General features: G+C 35.5%; 2 protein-coding genes across 2 annotated transcripts; one reads left to right on the forward strand and one right to left on the reverse strand.

Annotated features, from left to right (window-relative positions):
* Positions 1-215: 215 nt before the first annotated feature.
* LOC114819976 (3'-5' exonuclease-like) lies at positions 216-851 on the reverse strand. The gene has a single exon (XM_029089787.1). It carries the CDS (start codon positions 849-851, stop codon positions 216-218), a length of 636 nt encoding a protein of 211 aa, XP_028945620.1.
* A 12,079-nt stretch (positions 852-12,930) lies between these two features.
* Positions 12,931-15,975, forward strand: LOC103449659 (uncharacterized). Its single transcript, XM_070809924.1, has 9 exons — positions 12,931-13,057; positions 13,156-13,241; positions 13,341-13,419; positions 13,880-13,959; positions 14,076-14,142; positions 14,841-14,912; positions 15,055-15,315; positions 15,414-15,576; positions 15,677-15,975. Exons 3-7 carry the CDS (start codon positions 13,353-13,355, stop codon positions 15,243-15,245), a joined length of 477 nt encoding a protein of 158 aa, XP_070666025.1. The 5' UTR covers positions 12,931-13,057; positions 13,156-13,241; positions 13,341-13,352; the 3' UTR covers positions 15,246-15,315; positions 15,414-15,576; positions 15,677-15,975.

The raw sequence follows: 15,975 nt of genomic DNA on the forward strand, positions 1-15,975 counted from the left end.
ACAGCAATTTACTTATTACACAAAAGTTGCCGAACTTACCATATGTAATCATATGTCTAACATAATATTTTGACATGGATAAAAAATTCAAAAGGACATACATTAATAGTAAATATGCCTAACACATGCATTAAACTTATTAGTAGTTGTCCATCCATAGCGAAAAAAAACAGAAAAAAAAAAAAAAAACTGTGAACATAATCGACCCAACCGCTTTACTTGGCTGCGCGTAAAGCCCTCCCAATTTCAAAAGAAACAAAAGCATCGATGCAAGCATACTTGATTTGCGCAAGTGAAAGGGACGGGTTATCCCAGTGACTCATTGTAATAGTCTTTGGCTTTTCAAATTCTTGCCCCAGAACATCCGCTGCCATGTCCTTAAGCCCTATGTTCCGCTGCACACTCCAGCCATACCTTCTCGCTTCCAATTCCCTAAGATCGACAAACCTCCTTACTGCGAGGCCATACTCAAGGTAAAGCTTTCGAACATCGTCCTTAATCCCAACCCCGACAAAGGTAAAGTCTGGATCTGCCAGAAAGTTGAAAAGACGACTAGGGATCCCCGGTGTATGAAGCAACTGAAATATAAGGCAGCGATGGCCAACACACAATTGTAGGGTTGCGACCGGGTTGTTCACGCCGTTACTGAAACTGGGACGCCACTCAACATCAAGTCCAATGATGAGTTTGTGAAGTCGGTAACGGTGTAAGTATCGGGTTTTGTTGATCCAGGACTTGACCTTGGAGGGAGTGTGTGTCACAAGGGTTGTGATGTAGTCGTCGAAGAAATCTACTCTGTATAGGCTGTGCGTATCGTAGTCCAACTTGTAGTCTGTGATACTGATAGACATGGCTAGGGTTTGTGAAGACGAAGAAGATGGAGTGGAGAAGTTTTGAAGGGTTTGGGGAATAACTTTACGAAGATTAGGGCATAGACGCAAAAGGTATGCGGCGATGAATGAGGAATGACAGCGGTAAAAGGGGTTTTTTTTTAATGAAAAGGGCTTGGCCAACAAATGTTTAATAAAAAATCATCTAAAAATGTTATTTAATTAAAATGGCTAAAAGTTTAATAAAAAATCATTCAAAACTATTGTCTACCTTTTTCGTGCCCTTATCCTCATCTTCCTCATCATCGTCCTCATTCTCATCCTCTTATCTGCACGACGAACAATTTATAGTGTTAGTATTTTATTCCAATCAAATCCAATAAGGATCTACGGTCCCGGTGATGTACGTACATGTCAGGCGTATGTAAATAGGAAAAAAAAGAACCAAAACATAAAACTGTTTCTAAAGAACCCAAAATATAACACTGTTTCTGGAAAAAAAAAAAGATATAGTGTTTGTTTTTTCTGTGCACAAACAAACATTGTATCTGGAAAGAAAAGAACCAAAATCTAGAAACAGCGACATACAGTCTATGTTTTAACCTTTGATTGTTTCTTTTCTTTCATGCATCAGTTGATTATATTTAAGAAGTAGGATGCTTATTTTGCTTTGAATCCATATACAATGAATTTCACTATTTATTTTCTAGCTTACTTTTAAGAGACAATGTGTCTATTTCATTTGGATCCAGAAACAGTGACTTAGATTCCAGAAACAGTAACTTAGATTCCAGAAACAGTGTTACTTAAAATCCAGAAATAGTTTATTTTTACAGTCCAGAAATAGTGACCCGTCGTTATTATTGAATAACATGCAGATCTCAAATTTATTTTCTGGAGAAACAAACGATGAACTCCACTAACGAAAAAAAATTGAAAAATAGTACCTCGAATACTTTATGAATAATAACGACGATCACGTTTCAACAAAATAATACAAAATATAAATTAAATAGCATGAGGATCTATATTTTTGTTTCAAAGAAAAAGAAGAAGGTCTGCAAAACAACGATGAACTCCATTAACGACGAAAATCTGGAACTCAACCTAAAAAAGTTAGGGGTAAAATCGACAAATCATAATTTATTATGGTTAGGTCATTTTTAGTTGGACTACTTTAATATGGACCTTGTACTAATCATTAAACAAAACTTATAACATGGTTTTTTTTTATTAAAACTAAATTTTTTCAAGCTCTTTTCATTAGATTTCGTTTTTTTATTAGGGTAAAACGATGTTTCACTTCTTTCCTTACTGTAGAAGGTGTTTTTTTTTTTGAACAAATGATATTAGGGAGAGGATGAACTTAGCATTCACAATGAGCTAACAATAATTGTCACATCCCGGCCCGGGCCACCACCATATCCTGGGTTCGACTCCACCGTAGTACGATATTGTCCGCTTTGGGCCCCGACCACACCATCACGGTTTTGTTTCTGGGAACTTACACGAGAACTTCCCAGTGGGTCACCCATCCTGGGAATGCTCTCGCCAAACTCGCTTAACTTCGGAGTTCCGATGGAACCCACAGCCAGTGAGCTCTCAAAAGGTCTCGTGCTAGGTAGAGATGAGAATATACATATGAGGCTTACAAGATCCACTTCCTTGGGCGATGTGGGATGTTACAATAATGCAATTCAAAGTCGCCCTTGGCGAAAATCAAATTTAAGACCCTTCACTTACAAGTGAAAAGAAATACGACTAGTCTGTAGTATTAATTGACTTTACTTTTTAGTTTTGATGTAGTATAATAAAAGTAAACATATTTGGGTTTTATTTGACAAAAAAAAAATTTTGGGTTGGGTTTATTTTGAGAAGGGTAAAAGTTAAGAGCCCACAAAGACTATTGCTTCTTTTTAATTTTTGAGTGTTCCTAGATTTTACTCGATTGTCCTATTTTCATACTCAAATTATAATTCCACCCATAAAACAAATAAAATAAAATAAAAATGTGTTGCAGTCCTATTAGATTAGGAATGTGATTCTGCAAATCTTAATGTATATAGGGATATCTTTAAATATTCCCATCAGTAGTTAATATCCTACTAGAGTTGTAATCCTATAAGGGTAAAAATTTAACTTATCCTACTACTATAAATAAAGGCACAATATGGTGATTCAACATACACCTCAGAACTACATCTTTCTATTCTCTCTCTCTTGGTATTTTCCAACTATTATTATTCCTAAAATAACTTTTAATCAGTCTCGTTCTCTTACATCATATGGTGTAGAAAAAGTGTCGTTGGATTAGATCCAACACTGTTAACTTAAACAAAAATCAAAAGTAAGAATTGAAACAAAAAGTCTAGCATCACCGAAGCCCGCCAGCCACCCTGACCCATTAACCACTCAACTCCACGGCCGACAACCTCTCTTTGCTTCTCTCTCCTCCTATTTTTCTTTCATTATTTCTTTTTCCTAGCTCCGAATTTGGAACCAATTGTAAGATTCCCAAATTCACTTCTACATACCCTCCACATCTTATTTGAAAGTTGGTTAAGAAATTCACCGACCCATCCCATCAAAGTTCCCGTCCACTTTATTCTCCTTCGCCATGTCGTCAATCTTAAATTGCTTCAAGCAAATCGAGCACTCGAACCCACTGTCCACCTTCATAATCTTGATGTAGGAACTATAAATGGTTAGTCTTCAACAAGGATCACAAACAACATATCTTACATATAACATTTACAAGAGTTGGCATTAAAAAGAGATCGACCATACCTAAGAACCCATCTGTCCAGCAACAAAGACAGCAGCAACACCAACTAAAAGATCTGGTGCAGGCTGTGTTTACTGGTAACGCATAAGAATTCTTCTACTCACTCAAGACCTTATGTTCCAATGGTGATAGAACCCCTTATTACAGAACGTGTTCTTTGTGAGCAGGGAATCCTTTATTATATTGAACTGAACTTCTCCAACTTCCATCTATCATGATGATTGGATAGCAACTGCTATGAACTGCAGCAATCAGTTTCCTTTGACGTGGAGCAATGCAGGCATCCTTATCACGTCCCACATCCCTTAATTCTAGGAGATCAGTTATTGACATGGCCATGACTCATAATTCGTTTAAACCCACGTTTAGGTATCCTTATCATGATATGTGTAAGTTCAAAACCTAACATTCTCCCACTTTTGAACTTCCACTTATCATGTTCCTTGTCCAATGTATTAAACCAATCCCTTATGTGATCACTTAAGTCATGTCAACCATACAACAACTCATCCATGAATAGCTTTAAAAGTTGAACCCCAGAAAATTAGTACTTCATAATTTGTACTAACACTCTGAAATCACATCCCCCAATACTACTCATGCATGATATTAACAGAGCAAATAGACATATTTAACATGTCTATTATTTACACTCCCACTGATCAAACCAAACATCATTGTCAAGCCTTTGTTTGGCTCCAATGATAAGCCTTTTACAATAACCAGCTCATTAAACCTCGGTTTGATTAGTAATTCATCATTTCAAACACTGCATATATATATGAAACAACATCAAATATGATACAATCATATTCGATCCTTTATCAAACTCCAATGAGTTTGCCTAATGCTTCCAACCAAGCCACAATTCTGCCTTATGCAGATAAACTAGTCATTGAGTGAATAACCATGACATGCAATTTATGTAACACCTTTGGGCAAGAGACATAAAATATCAGTTATGCAATCTTAATCATGCATCTTTATTTGCATAGTTATTTCACAAAAATTTCAAGTTACAACTCAAATCATGTCTTTGGACAAGGGAACAAAGTTGACTTAAAACTTTTATAAAATACTACACACTTTATCACAGTTCAAGCCATTCACTATTTCTTTCTTTTGAAAGATTGGTCTTATGCAATGAACTGTCACTCACAAAATTCAATTAAGAATCCCTTGAACAAAATTTTCTAATAATTCCCACTTTGATGAAGATTTATTCAAACATTTGTTCAAGTATAGAGATTATTAGTGTTGAAAACCTGCATAAAACTTTAGCATTTCAATTTGATTGTAGAAATCATCCAAACGTCAAATGAAAAACCAACTTTCTACACAAGTAAAATCTAATTATAGATTATTTTCACATGTATCAGGTTCAACCTAAAGTTACTAAGCTACAATCTACACCAATGGCTATTGCCAATACATACTTAGATATCAAGAAACTGATTTCAATCATATTCCAGATTTCAATCACATATCGATCATCGTTTGCATGACGACCAATTCTAGAATGACAAAAGCACAATGCTTACAATGTTTTAATCTCCAAACCATATATTCCTTTTCCTGCTGTGAATAAAACTTTGGCAGCAACATATGGCATTAGAACAATTAATCATGCTATAGAAAAAACTGTAGCAATCATCATACGAATTTTATACATGCATAAAGCATTAGGATTTCTTATCACAAGTTCATAGTCAAGGTATTCACTGAAGAAGACATGGAAAAATCGTTGAGATGCATACTTATAACATACCTTTAGTTAAAACTATAAGCAACCATTCATTCTTTATTGTACACCCACCATTATAGGATCTTTTCATGCAATTATATCAAGTATATGGCAGCACACATGCAGTAGCACCATCTGCTGTCTTCTGACAGCACGCATGGGAAAGATTTGTGTAACAAACATGGGAAAGAAATCTGAAGGTTACACTTTAACAGTAACCACATGGGAATGCTTCTGACAGCACACATGGGAAAGAATGAAGGCATTAGAATGATACCTTAGCATCTGCTTCTGCCCGCATAACACAGCAGCGGCACAATCTCAAAACGTGAAGATTCCCAGTCCTTAAATCTATCCTGATACGCCAGTTGAAATCATCTGGAAAACTGTAAGGACTATATTAAGAAGACATGGAAAACTTGAAACAATCATTAGTGATTGTTAAATGCATGTTTATATCACACCTTTGGGCAAGAGATATAAACTGCCATTGACCTTCATTGTATAGCCATCATTCAGGGATCTTATCATGCAATTATTACAAATCTTTGGACAAGAATATGGCCTGATCTACATGATGCCATACACTGATTAAAACTACCAATAATTTATACATCCCCTTCTTTGGAAAAGAATGTGAACATTTCTTGAGTTTTAAACCACAAACATTCTTCCTTTACTGTAATCGAACAATGTTCTTAATTGCTCTTAACATTACTGCAAACCAAACTGTTAGTATAGTAGCGGAAAAGATAAACCTCAAAGTGATATAGTTCCAACAATATACGAATCATTATATTGATCACAACAGAAATAGATGAAAACTGCATTCTCACTGCAGCCAAACACGTTGCATATGCATATCATAAAGCCACTTCACCTTCCATTTTTAAATAAATGGGATATAATCATACTAATAAACTAATGAAAAACATCATTTGATTAGTCATGTCCCAGAGCATGCACTCAATATGTTGTTTAACGAGGAAACTTTACCAGAAGAATCACAGCAGCAGATAGCACACACACTGCAGTATAATTTTACAAAGATACATTCTCGCAATGTTCATTTACACACCATCAACCGGTGCATGAAAATAGTTTAGTTTCAACTTTACTTGCATGCACCCAAGGAGATCAAGGAAGAAAAGTGAAATAAAAAACACATGCTTATGAAGAGAAAAATTTACGAGCATGCAACATAGCACAAAAACAAACCACTCAAAATTTCCCTTCTTTGTAGAATTTGCCTAATTCTGTGTCTTTTCAACCAAGATGAACACCACATGCAGGTTCTCTAAGCAGAGATTGAGTTTCACAAGTTTGGTGATCTAATCATCTTTTTACTTGTTCTTGCATATATAAACAATCAAGAAACATTACAGGAACTTGCAATTAGGAATTAGGCAACAAGATATCGAGGCAACCATGAACCAAGAAATCAAAATAGTCATAAATAAATGCCTCAAAATAATAAATGAAACTATCATTAACCAAGGCAGCCATGAAGTAGGGAATTAGATGTTGTCATGAATCAAGGCAACAATCACCGATGCTAACATTAGGGGCTAGGTTGAGGCAATTTTCTTCCCCGTACAACAAATATTTCCAGTAAATGATATAGGTATAAATGTTAAGATAATTAAGTTTGAATCCAAGTAGACTAACCTTGCTCTGATACCAAATGTAGGAACTATAAATGGTTAGTCTTCAACAAGGATCACAAACAACATATCTTACATATAACATTTACAAGAGCTGGCATTAAAAAGAGATCGACCATAAGATCTGGTGCAGGCTGTGTTTACTGGTAACGCATAGGAATTCTTCTACTCACTCAAGACCTTATGTTCCAATGGTGATAGAACCCCTGATTACAGAACGTGTTCTTTGTGAGCAGGGAATCCTTTATTATATTAAACTGAACTTCTCCAACTTCCATCTATCATGATGATTGGATAGCCACTGCTATGAACTGCAGTAATCAGTTTCCTTTGATGTGGAGCAATGCAGACATCCTTATCACGTCCCATATCCCTTAATTCTAGGAGATCAGTTATTGACATGGCCATGACTCCTAATTGGTTTAAACCCACGTTTAGGCATCCTTATCATGATATGTGTAAGTTCAAAACCTAACACTTGACACTCGGCATGACGTCGATTGACTCCTTCGACTCTAGTGGCTGGTCATTTGGATCTTCCAGGTTGAGTCTTACGCGCTATAGTGACTACTAAGAAGAAGAGCATGAGTAGAAAGCAGCACAAAATGCATTAAGAGACCTGGGTGTGTCCTCGGGACCCCCTGGAAACTTGATTAAGTGGGTGTGAGGAGATGGGGTGGCAGTTGGGTTTTTATGTTTTCATTAATTATTAATTTTTATTTAATTTAATTATTTTACTAACTTTGTTATGTTTTGGAATTAAGGAGGTATTTATTAATAGTGACGAGAATTTATAAATAGAGGCCTAAAAGTCTTTTTCTTAAAAGGATAAATATGTCATTAGCATTTGTATAAAATGCATGTGGCAAAATAGGATAATGGCAGCACTCTAATTTTTGGTAGTTCAATAATCTAGTTATGCCTTTTTTTTAATTGGATACGTTAATAATTAGAAAAAGATAGTACATAGACGATAATAGAAAACTATTTATACCCAAATGTGAATATCAAGAACTAAGGCAACAACCTTTTTTTTTTAAAGAAACATATCCTGATAATCTAGTTATGACATAAAAATTAGAAGAAGAAAAAACTCTGGTTTGAAACGTCCTCAAGCTTTTAAGTTATTACTCTGATAGCTCAGTATGTCCGCAAGAACTACTTGACCAAAAAATCAAGCTTTTAAGTTGCATCATGCTTGAAACGTCCTCAAGGATTGTCCGAGGTGGGGAACCGATGCGGACCAACAATGGGGAAGATTATTTCATAGTGAAGCCCCGCCCCCAAATGATTTCAATGAAGGTGCGAATGAAGGTGTCAATGAAGGTATCGAACAAATGACCCCAACTTCTTCTTTTGCAAGGCCCCCCGGATGAGATAAGCAAAAGGAAGCAAAGAGAAAAAGGAAGTCCCAAGATCCAATGAGTGGACCCATTGCTACTGGAATTGCAAAATTGAGCGAAATCCATAATGCTAGCAAAAAAGAAGCGGCTCGAATGCGTTTGCAAATGAAGGAAAACGGGGATAGGGAGCAAGAGAGGTTCAAAATAAATTTGATGATGGAAGCCCTCAACAAATACACTCCAGAGAGGAAGAAGTACTTACGTGGTAAGTAAAGGGAAATTCTGCAAAGGGATGCCATAAAGAGTATATTTCAAGAAGATAATTTATCTCAAGGCTATATCCCAAGTCCACCACTAAGTCCATCACCATATCAAGATGGTGGATATCATTATTAAGTTTATGTAGTTTATGAATTTTCGATTGTATTAAGTTTATGTGGTTTATTAATTGTCGTTTGTATTAAGTTTATGTACTTTATTAATTGTCGTGTGTATTAATTATTGTTTCTATTAATCTAGATGCCTTCAATAATTATTGTACTTATTATTCCACACTTTGATGTAGAATAGATGCCTTTAATAATTTAACCTCCATTCAATAATTTATTCAATGTACTACACAAAATACTTTGCACAAGAAGACACTTATTTATTATTAGAAAATACCAACATAGTACACTTAAATTATTACATAAATGCTCAACTAACATCATCAACGTTCACCTTCTCGGCGCCATACATGCTTAACCAAATCCTTACGGAGTGTGTCATGACCTTGAAGAGCTTGAATTCTAATTAAACGTCTCATATACTCACTCAATGTGACCCTACATGTCGGGTCTCATATGTGGTTTCAGCGAGATATTTAACATCACTTGCAATAGCTCTCGCATGTGTTGGTTGGTCATCATCCACATCTTTGTCTGAATCTTCTTCAATTTTGATGTACTCATCTTGCACAATCATGTTGTGCAAAATTATGCACGTCATTATGATTAAATGAAGGTCTTCGGTACGCCAAAGTCATGCAGGCCCTCTAATAATGTCCCATTAAGCTTGTAAGATCCCAAATGCTCTTTCCACATCCTTCATGTAAGACTTTTGCCTCTGCGAAAATAATTTCTTCTTTGCACTATCGGGATGAGAAAAACTTTTAACAAAGGTAGACCAACTAGGATAAATACCATTAGTTAGGTAGTAACCTAGCTCATACCTATTACCATTTACCTTGTACTAAAATTCTGGTGCCCATCCATTGACAACATTATTGAATAGAGGTGAAGACCAAAGAACATTAATATCGTTGTTTGATCCAGGAATGCCGAAGAATGCATGCCAAATCCATGTGTCATAAGACGCCACAACCTTAAGCACGATGGTTGGCTTGTTATAATGGCCATTGAATTGGCCAGCCCAAGCAGTAGGACAATTCTTCCACTCCCAATGCATACAATCGAGACTTCCTATCATGCCAGGGAAGCCTTTTTTGTCTGCCTTGTGTAGAAGCCTCTTCAAGTCTTCACGATTTGGCTTTCGGGGGGTATGTGGCTCCATATATGGCTTGAATTGCCTAACAGAAGCGCTTCAGGTTCTCAATAGCAGTACTTTTCGCAAGTCGGCAATACTCGTCAGTTGAGTCTGCAGAGCACCCATTAGCTATAACATCTCTTGCAATAATCTTTCATCATTTGGTCATGACACTCTTCTCTATCACGTTGCACAGATGAACGCCTCGTGACAGAACCATAATAGCTAGATTTGGCATGGTGCTCATATTGAATAAGTGAGTTTGCTAGTTCAACTTCTGTGTTGATCATTTATGTATCCTTAATGTCAATGCTTGCTTGGTATTGTGCCATCTGCATTGCCCTGCTACGTCTTCTTCTATCACCCATTGATGAGATATTGAGGATTTTTAAGAAACCAAAACACTTTGAAAGTTGAAAGATTGATGAATATAAAGGATGATTGAAGGTAATTGTGTGATCAACTAACATTCAACATGTGTTTATATCGGGGATGATTGGTGAAAGTTGAAAGTTTGGTGAATGTTGGTGAAAGTTGAACGATTAGTGAATGTTGAAAGTTTGGTGAGTTTCATGTGTCGATTTAGTGATTTTTCAATATTTATCGGAATTTAAATATTTTTAGATTAAAATGTTCATAAAATTAAATTACGATATTCTACATAATTTTTTTTTAAAGTTAATTTAAGAAAAAAATTAACCTAACTTCATTCTTTAATAATATCGGGCTAAAAGTTTAGGCTATAAGACTTATAACCTAAAATTCTCTTCCCCCCCCCCCAACCCACTCCAACCCAAAACCAAAACCAAACCTAAAAGGAAGGCAAATACCAGCCACAATTTAGCCTACAAAGTAAAATGGAACCCATGAGTGAAAGTGAAAAGTGGGTTGTGAAGCCCACACCCCAAAACCCAGTCCCCCCAACGCGCCTCACGCGCCCTTTTTTTCCAGCCGAAGGCCCACCCACATGGGTTGGTCCCCTCTGCTGTCAGCCTTACTGTAGCCCAACGGCTACTTTTGTTCATCCAACGACCAGTTTAATTGGACCGTTGGTTAATCCAACGGTCCACGTTCAAATTTTTTTTATTTATATATTTATATATTTATTGAATCTAACGGCTTAGATCGAATATTATCAAATCTAACGGTAAAAAAGATCTAACGGTCCAAATTTAAATCCAACGGCTACTTTTGTTCATCCAACGACCAGTTTAATTGGACCGTTGGTTAATCCAACGGTCCACGTTCAAATTTTTTTTATTTATATATTTATATATTTATTGAATCTAACGGCTTAGATCGAATATTATCAAATCTAACGGTAAAAAAGAAGATCTAACGGTCCAAATTTAAATCCAACTGCTAAAATAATTTTAAAAAAATTATTTAACTTAAAATTCAACCAAAAACTTTATAAATACCTATGTATTTGTTCAAACATCCACACAAAATTCACTTTTCTCCTACAATTCTTCCAATTTTTCTTTCTACCATTTCTTCTCATTTCCAAAATTTTCAAGATGGCAAAAGAGCATATTAGAGTTTATGTGGTTTATTAATTGTCTTTTTTTTTTTTTTTTTTTTAAAGTTTATGTGGTTTATTAATTGTCATTTGTATTAAGTTTATGTGGTTTATTAAATATCGTTTGTATTAAGTTTATGTGGTTTATCATGATTTTCATGTATTGATTTAGTGATTTTTCAAAATTTATCGGAATTTAAATATTTTTAGGTTAAAATGTTCATATAATTAATTTAGGATAGTCAACATAATTTTTTTTTAAAAGTTAATTTAAAAAACATTAGCCTTAATCCATTCTTTGATAATCTCGAGCTAAAATTTTGGGCTAAAAGGGTTGGAGCAGAAAAACTGTTTCTGGGCTAAAACCTAAATTTTCTGGGCTAAATATTTTTAGGTTATAAGCCACCATTGAAGATGGTCTAAAGGTTGGAGCAGAAAAACTGTTTCTGGGTTAAAACCTAAATTTTTTGGGCTAAATATTTTTAGGTTTTAGGCCAGGGTTGGAGATGGTCTAATGGGACAGTATAAGAAAGGCTTAAATGTTAAAATGATCTCTGTGTTTTAGTCATTGGGTCAATTTAGTCTCTGTGTTTTCAATTTGGCCAATTTAGTCCTTGTATTTATCTTTTTTCGCCAATTAAGGACACTTCCATCTAATTTTTGTAAAAAAAAAATATATATAAATAAACTTATTTACAAAATTATTTATTTGATTTAAAATATTAAAAAATGAAATAAAACTAAAAATTAAAAGAAAAATTATTCACCTTTCAACTCTCCGACCTCTTCCTTAACATTACCTCCTCTTTTCTATGTCACTACCTTAATCATTTTTCATCTATTATATGTGTTTTTCTTATTGATTTGAATTTTTCTATAAAGAGAAAGAGTAATTATATCTTATATAATTTTTCTTATGAATTTTTTAAAAGAGATTGAATGAAATGTCCTTAATTGGCTAATAGAGACAAACATAAGGACTAAATTAGCCAAATAAAAAACATGGGAACTAAATTAGCCATTTCGTATGATTTTTTAAAAAGAGATTGAATGAAATGTCTTTAATTGGTTAATAGAGACAAATATGAGGACTAAATTAGCAAAATAAAAAACACGGGAACTAAATTGGCCTTATGGCTATAACACAGTGACCATTTTGACATTTAAGCCTATAAGAAAATATAAACACTTGAATTAAGGGATAGAAATATCGACAACGAACTCGAGATCCCCTTGTGATGTTTCGCCAAAAAAAATAAAAAATAAATAAATAATCAACAAAGATAATAGAGTTTTTTTCTTTTTATAATTATGTTGAAATACGTATATTTTACACGTCTTTAATGCACTATTATAATTGTTTTTAATGAATATTGTTATGTTTTTGGTAAAAAAAAATTGAGTTCCTTCACACATTAAGAAGGTAAGATGATAAAACTTACTTAGGGGCAAAATGATCCCTTTAAAAGGGGGCAATATTTGAAATTTTCCAAAGTAGTCTTTCCATGGGGCCAAATACCCAAATTCGATCATCCAATCGCCAACGTCCCCCGAAAACAGAGTCCAGCCTCCAGAAGCCTCCTCATCTCATTTACATTTATCAGCGCACTCGAGTGCAGATTCCGAAGGACACTTAACGAAGGTTCGATCTTGGTACCCTCCAAATTATACTAACCACAAACCCTAGCCCTAATTCCAAATTCCTAATTTCCAATTTCCCAATCTCTCTCTCACTAACAGTGCAAGAACCATATCTCACTTCGGTAGGTCTGGCCCTCCGGACATCACCGACACCTACTCTCTCCTCGTCCTCAACATCACCTTCCGTAAGCGCTCTCTCTCTCTCTCTCTCTCTCTGTTTTTAATTTGTTTTTGGCTGGTTTGAAGGTGGTAGTTTGTAGATTGATTGCAATTGTTATGAACAGGTACGAGCGCTGATGATCTGTTTCCGCTTTTCGATAAGTATGGCAAAGTTGTTGACATCTTCATCCCCAGAGACCCGAGGTTTGTCTCGATGAAGATGTTTTTTTTTTTCTTTTTTAATGCTTATTAGTCTGTTTCGTTCCTGAGAAATTGAATATCTTTGATTTGTTTGAAAACAATGTCTATGTACTTAGAAAAATCATGTGAGAAAATCGGTATTACGACAAGTTACGAATGTTTTGTTTGTGGTTGTACCTAAACATTCAAATTATTGTTATTTGTGCAATCTCTTATTTAATCATTATTTTTCTTATTTTTATGAATGCTGAGAAGATATGGGAATTCGACGCTTATGATCACCTGTTTATGGTGTTTGGGGGAGCAATAGCTTCTCTTGAAGTGGAGTACTAGTTAACTGTAGGAACTGCACATTTGAATTTATGTCCTTCCCTCAATTTTTTTTTTGTTGTTTATGGTTAACAAAAATTGTTTTGTTTTCGATGACTGAATTTTGGACCTTTATTTCCCTCCTCTGGTTTAGGACTGGAGAGTCAAGGGGGTTTGCTTTTGTTTGATACAAATACGCAGATGAGGCTCAGAAAGCAGGTGAAAGGCTCGATGGTATTTGAATTTTCCGATTTTATAATTACTATTACTGTTAATAATTGTGTTTCTGCTACCTTTTTTTAATTGTCACTGCTTATTAAGTGTCTTGACAATTCTAAATACTTATGCAGGGAGAGTTGTTGATGGCCGGGAGATATCTGTTCAGTTTGCAAAGTATGGGCCAAATGCAAAGAGGATGTAAGTTTTCCAGTTTTTAATGTTTCTTACAGTGAATTCTTTAGGCTGAAGTTTATTTTTGGTACTTTTTGTACCTCTAGGGAATTATGAACTTGTAGTAGGTCTTCCCATATGCTTGTAATACTCTCTCTTAAAAAAAAAAAAAAAAAATCTTAACTACTGAATATGTGGCTCTTAAATTGTAGTAAATCCTTATTGAGGTTTATTCATCGACTGTTTTGTTAAATTGGCATATTCGTAATGTATTGTTACTAATGCTACCCTATTGTTTTTTTCTTTGGTACCAATACTTGTCACATAGATTGCAGTATCTGTTTTCAATCCTATACTCTTGTTTATGTTATAAATTATATATGCAGTGGGTCGATCTCTTTTTATTGTGCAACATTGCAGACAAAACTGAAAACCCATGTTTTGGTTAGAAGGGGTTCTGGTTGTCGAATCAAATCTTGTTTGTTAGGCTCAAAGGGTTTCTGTTGTGGAATCATGCAAGGATCCCGCAAATATGGATTTGGTTTAACGCCTCAAATTCCTTTGAGCCAAAACTTAAGGGGTCTGGTCTGCAAATTTTCTTAGTGTGTTATTAATAACACTTGTTATTTCAGCTGCATTGATAATGAAATTGAACTTTGAAAATCTAATTTTTGTTTGTTCTGCGGCTTCCATTTACTTTCTTTTTGCTTTCACCTTTATTTCAGTCATAAAGGAAGGATTTCTGAAGCTCTACCAAAATCAAGGTACAGGTCAAGAAGTCGCAGTCCTCGGAGAAGGTTAGCCCTCCTTATGATTTCAAGAATCCTGAACTCAATTTGCTAGATCGTGCTTAGATTTTGACAAATACTCCAGTTTCATTCTTAAGCTTTTGATAGTATTCAAGTGAATGCCTAATACTTACTACTTAAAATCTCCCAGGTACCAAGATGACTACAGATACCGTGATTACAGGAGGAGAAGTCGCAGTAGGAGTTGGGATAGGTATGACCGTGACAGATACTATGGTAGGGACAGAGACTACCGTCGATGAAGCAGGAGCCGTAGTGCCAGTCCTGATTACTACAGGGGCAGGGGAAGGGGGCGCTATGATGATGAAAGGCGGAGTCTGACTCCATATAGGAGTCGGAGTCAGAGTCCATATCGGAGTCGTAGTCGGAGTCCATATCGGTCTATTGATAGGTTTTAATTCAAGCTAATTATCCTTTTTTGTTATGTTTATAGTTGTATGCTAGTTCTTGCTTTTGGTTCTCTTTAACGTATACTAATCTGCACTGCAGTGCCTCCCCTGCTCGGTGTAGCCCTAGTCCTCGGAAGAGCCCTTCCCCACTAAGCAGGAGCCGCAGTGCCAGCTCTGACAATCCCCCAACCTCTCGAAGTGTTTCACCACGTCATCGCCCTGCTGATTCTCGAAGCCCATCCCCTCGAAATTCTGATTTTGATGTGAGTTGGTGTCTACAGTTTTGATTGCTTCTGGAATTATTACTTTCTCTTGCATGGGCAGAAGAGTATTGGTTTGGTAACTTTTGACTGTATTTTACAGGATTGATATTGTTGTATGGAAACAATCATGGAAGCACCCTGAGTTGTGTACTTTTTGCAGCTCTGCTGATATCAGGGATCCTTGATCATCGTGCTTGTTTCTTTTGGATCTTTTAAGTGCTAGTTCTGGTAGGACGGGTTTTCTTTAGTACTCTATTATATAAATGCTGCACCTTGTGCGTTTCTTTATTTTGCTGGGATCATCTGGCAACTTGTGGGCATTGTAGTTTGTAGATTGGTATTATTTTATTTACAGAGGATATTCTGTTGTAAGTTTCGTAGTGTATTTTCTTTCATTTT

The sequence above is a fragment of the Malus domestica genome, chromosome 12, assembly GCF_042453785.1.
Source record: "Malus domestica chromosome 12, GDT2T_hap1".
In the NCBI taxonomy this organism is placed as follows: domain Eukaryota; kingdom Viridiplantae; phylum Streptophyta; class Magnoliopsida; order Rosales; family Rosaceae; genus Malus; species Malus domestica.

Bases quoted from the DNA above. Each gene is read 5' to 3' on its own strand.
- LOC114819976 (XM_029089787.1), bottom strand. From the start codon at position 851: ATGTCTATCAGTATCACAGACTACAAGTTGGACTACGATACGCACAGC.
- LOC103449659 (XM_070809924.1), top strand. From the start codon at position 13,353: ATGATCTGTTTCCGCTTTTCGATAAGTATGGCAAAGTTGTTGACATCT. The intron at 13,420-13,879 runs GTTTGTCTCGAT...CCTCTGGTTTAG, and splicing joins TTCATCCCCAGAGACCCGAG to GACTGGAGAGTCAAGGGGGT. The intron at 14,143-14,840 runs GTAAGTTTTCCA...CCTTTATTTCAG, and splicing joins GGGCCAAATGCAAAGAGGAT to TCATAAAGGAAGGATTTCTG.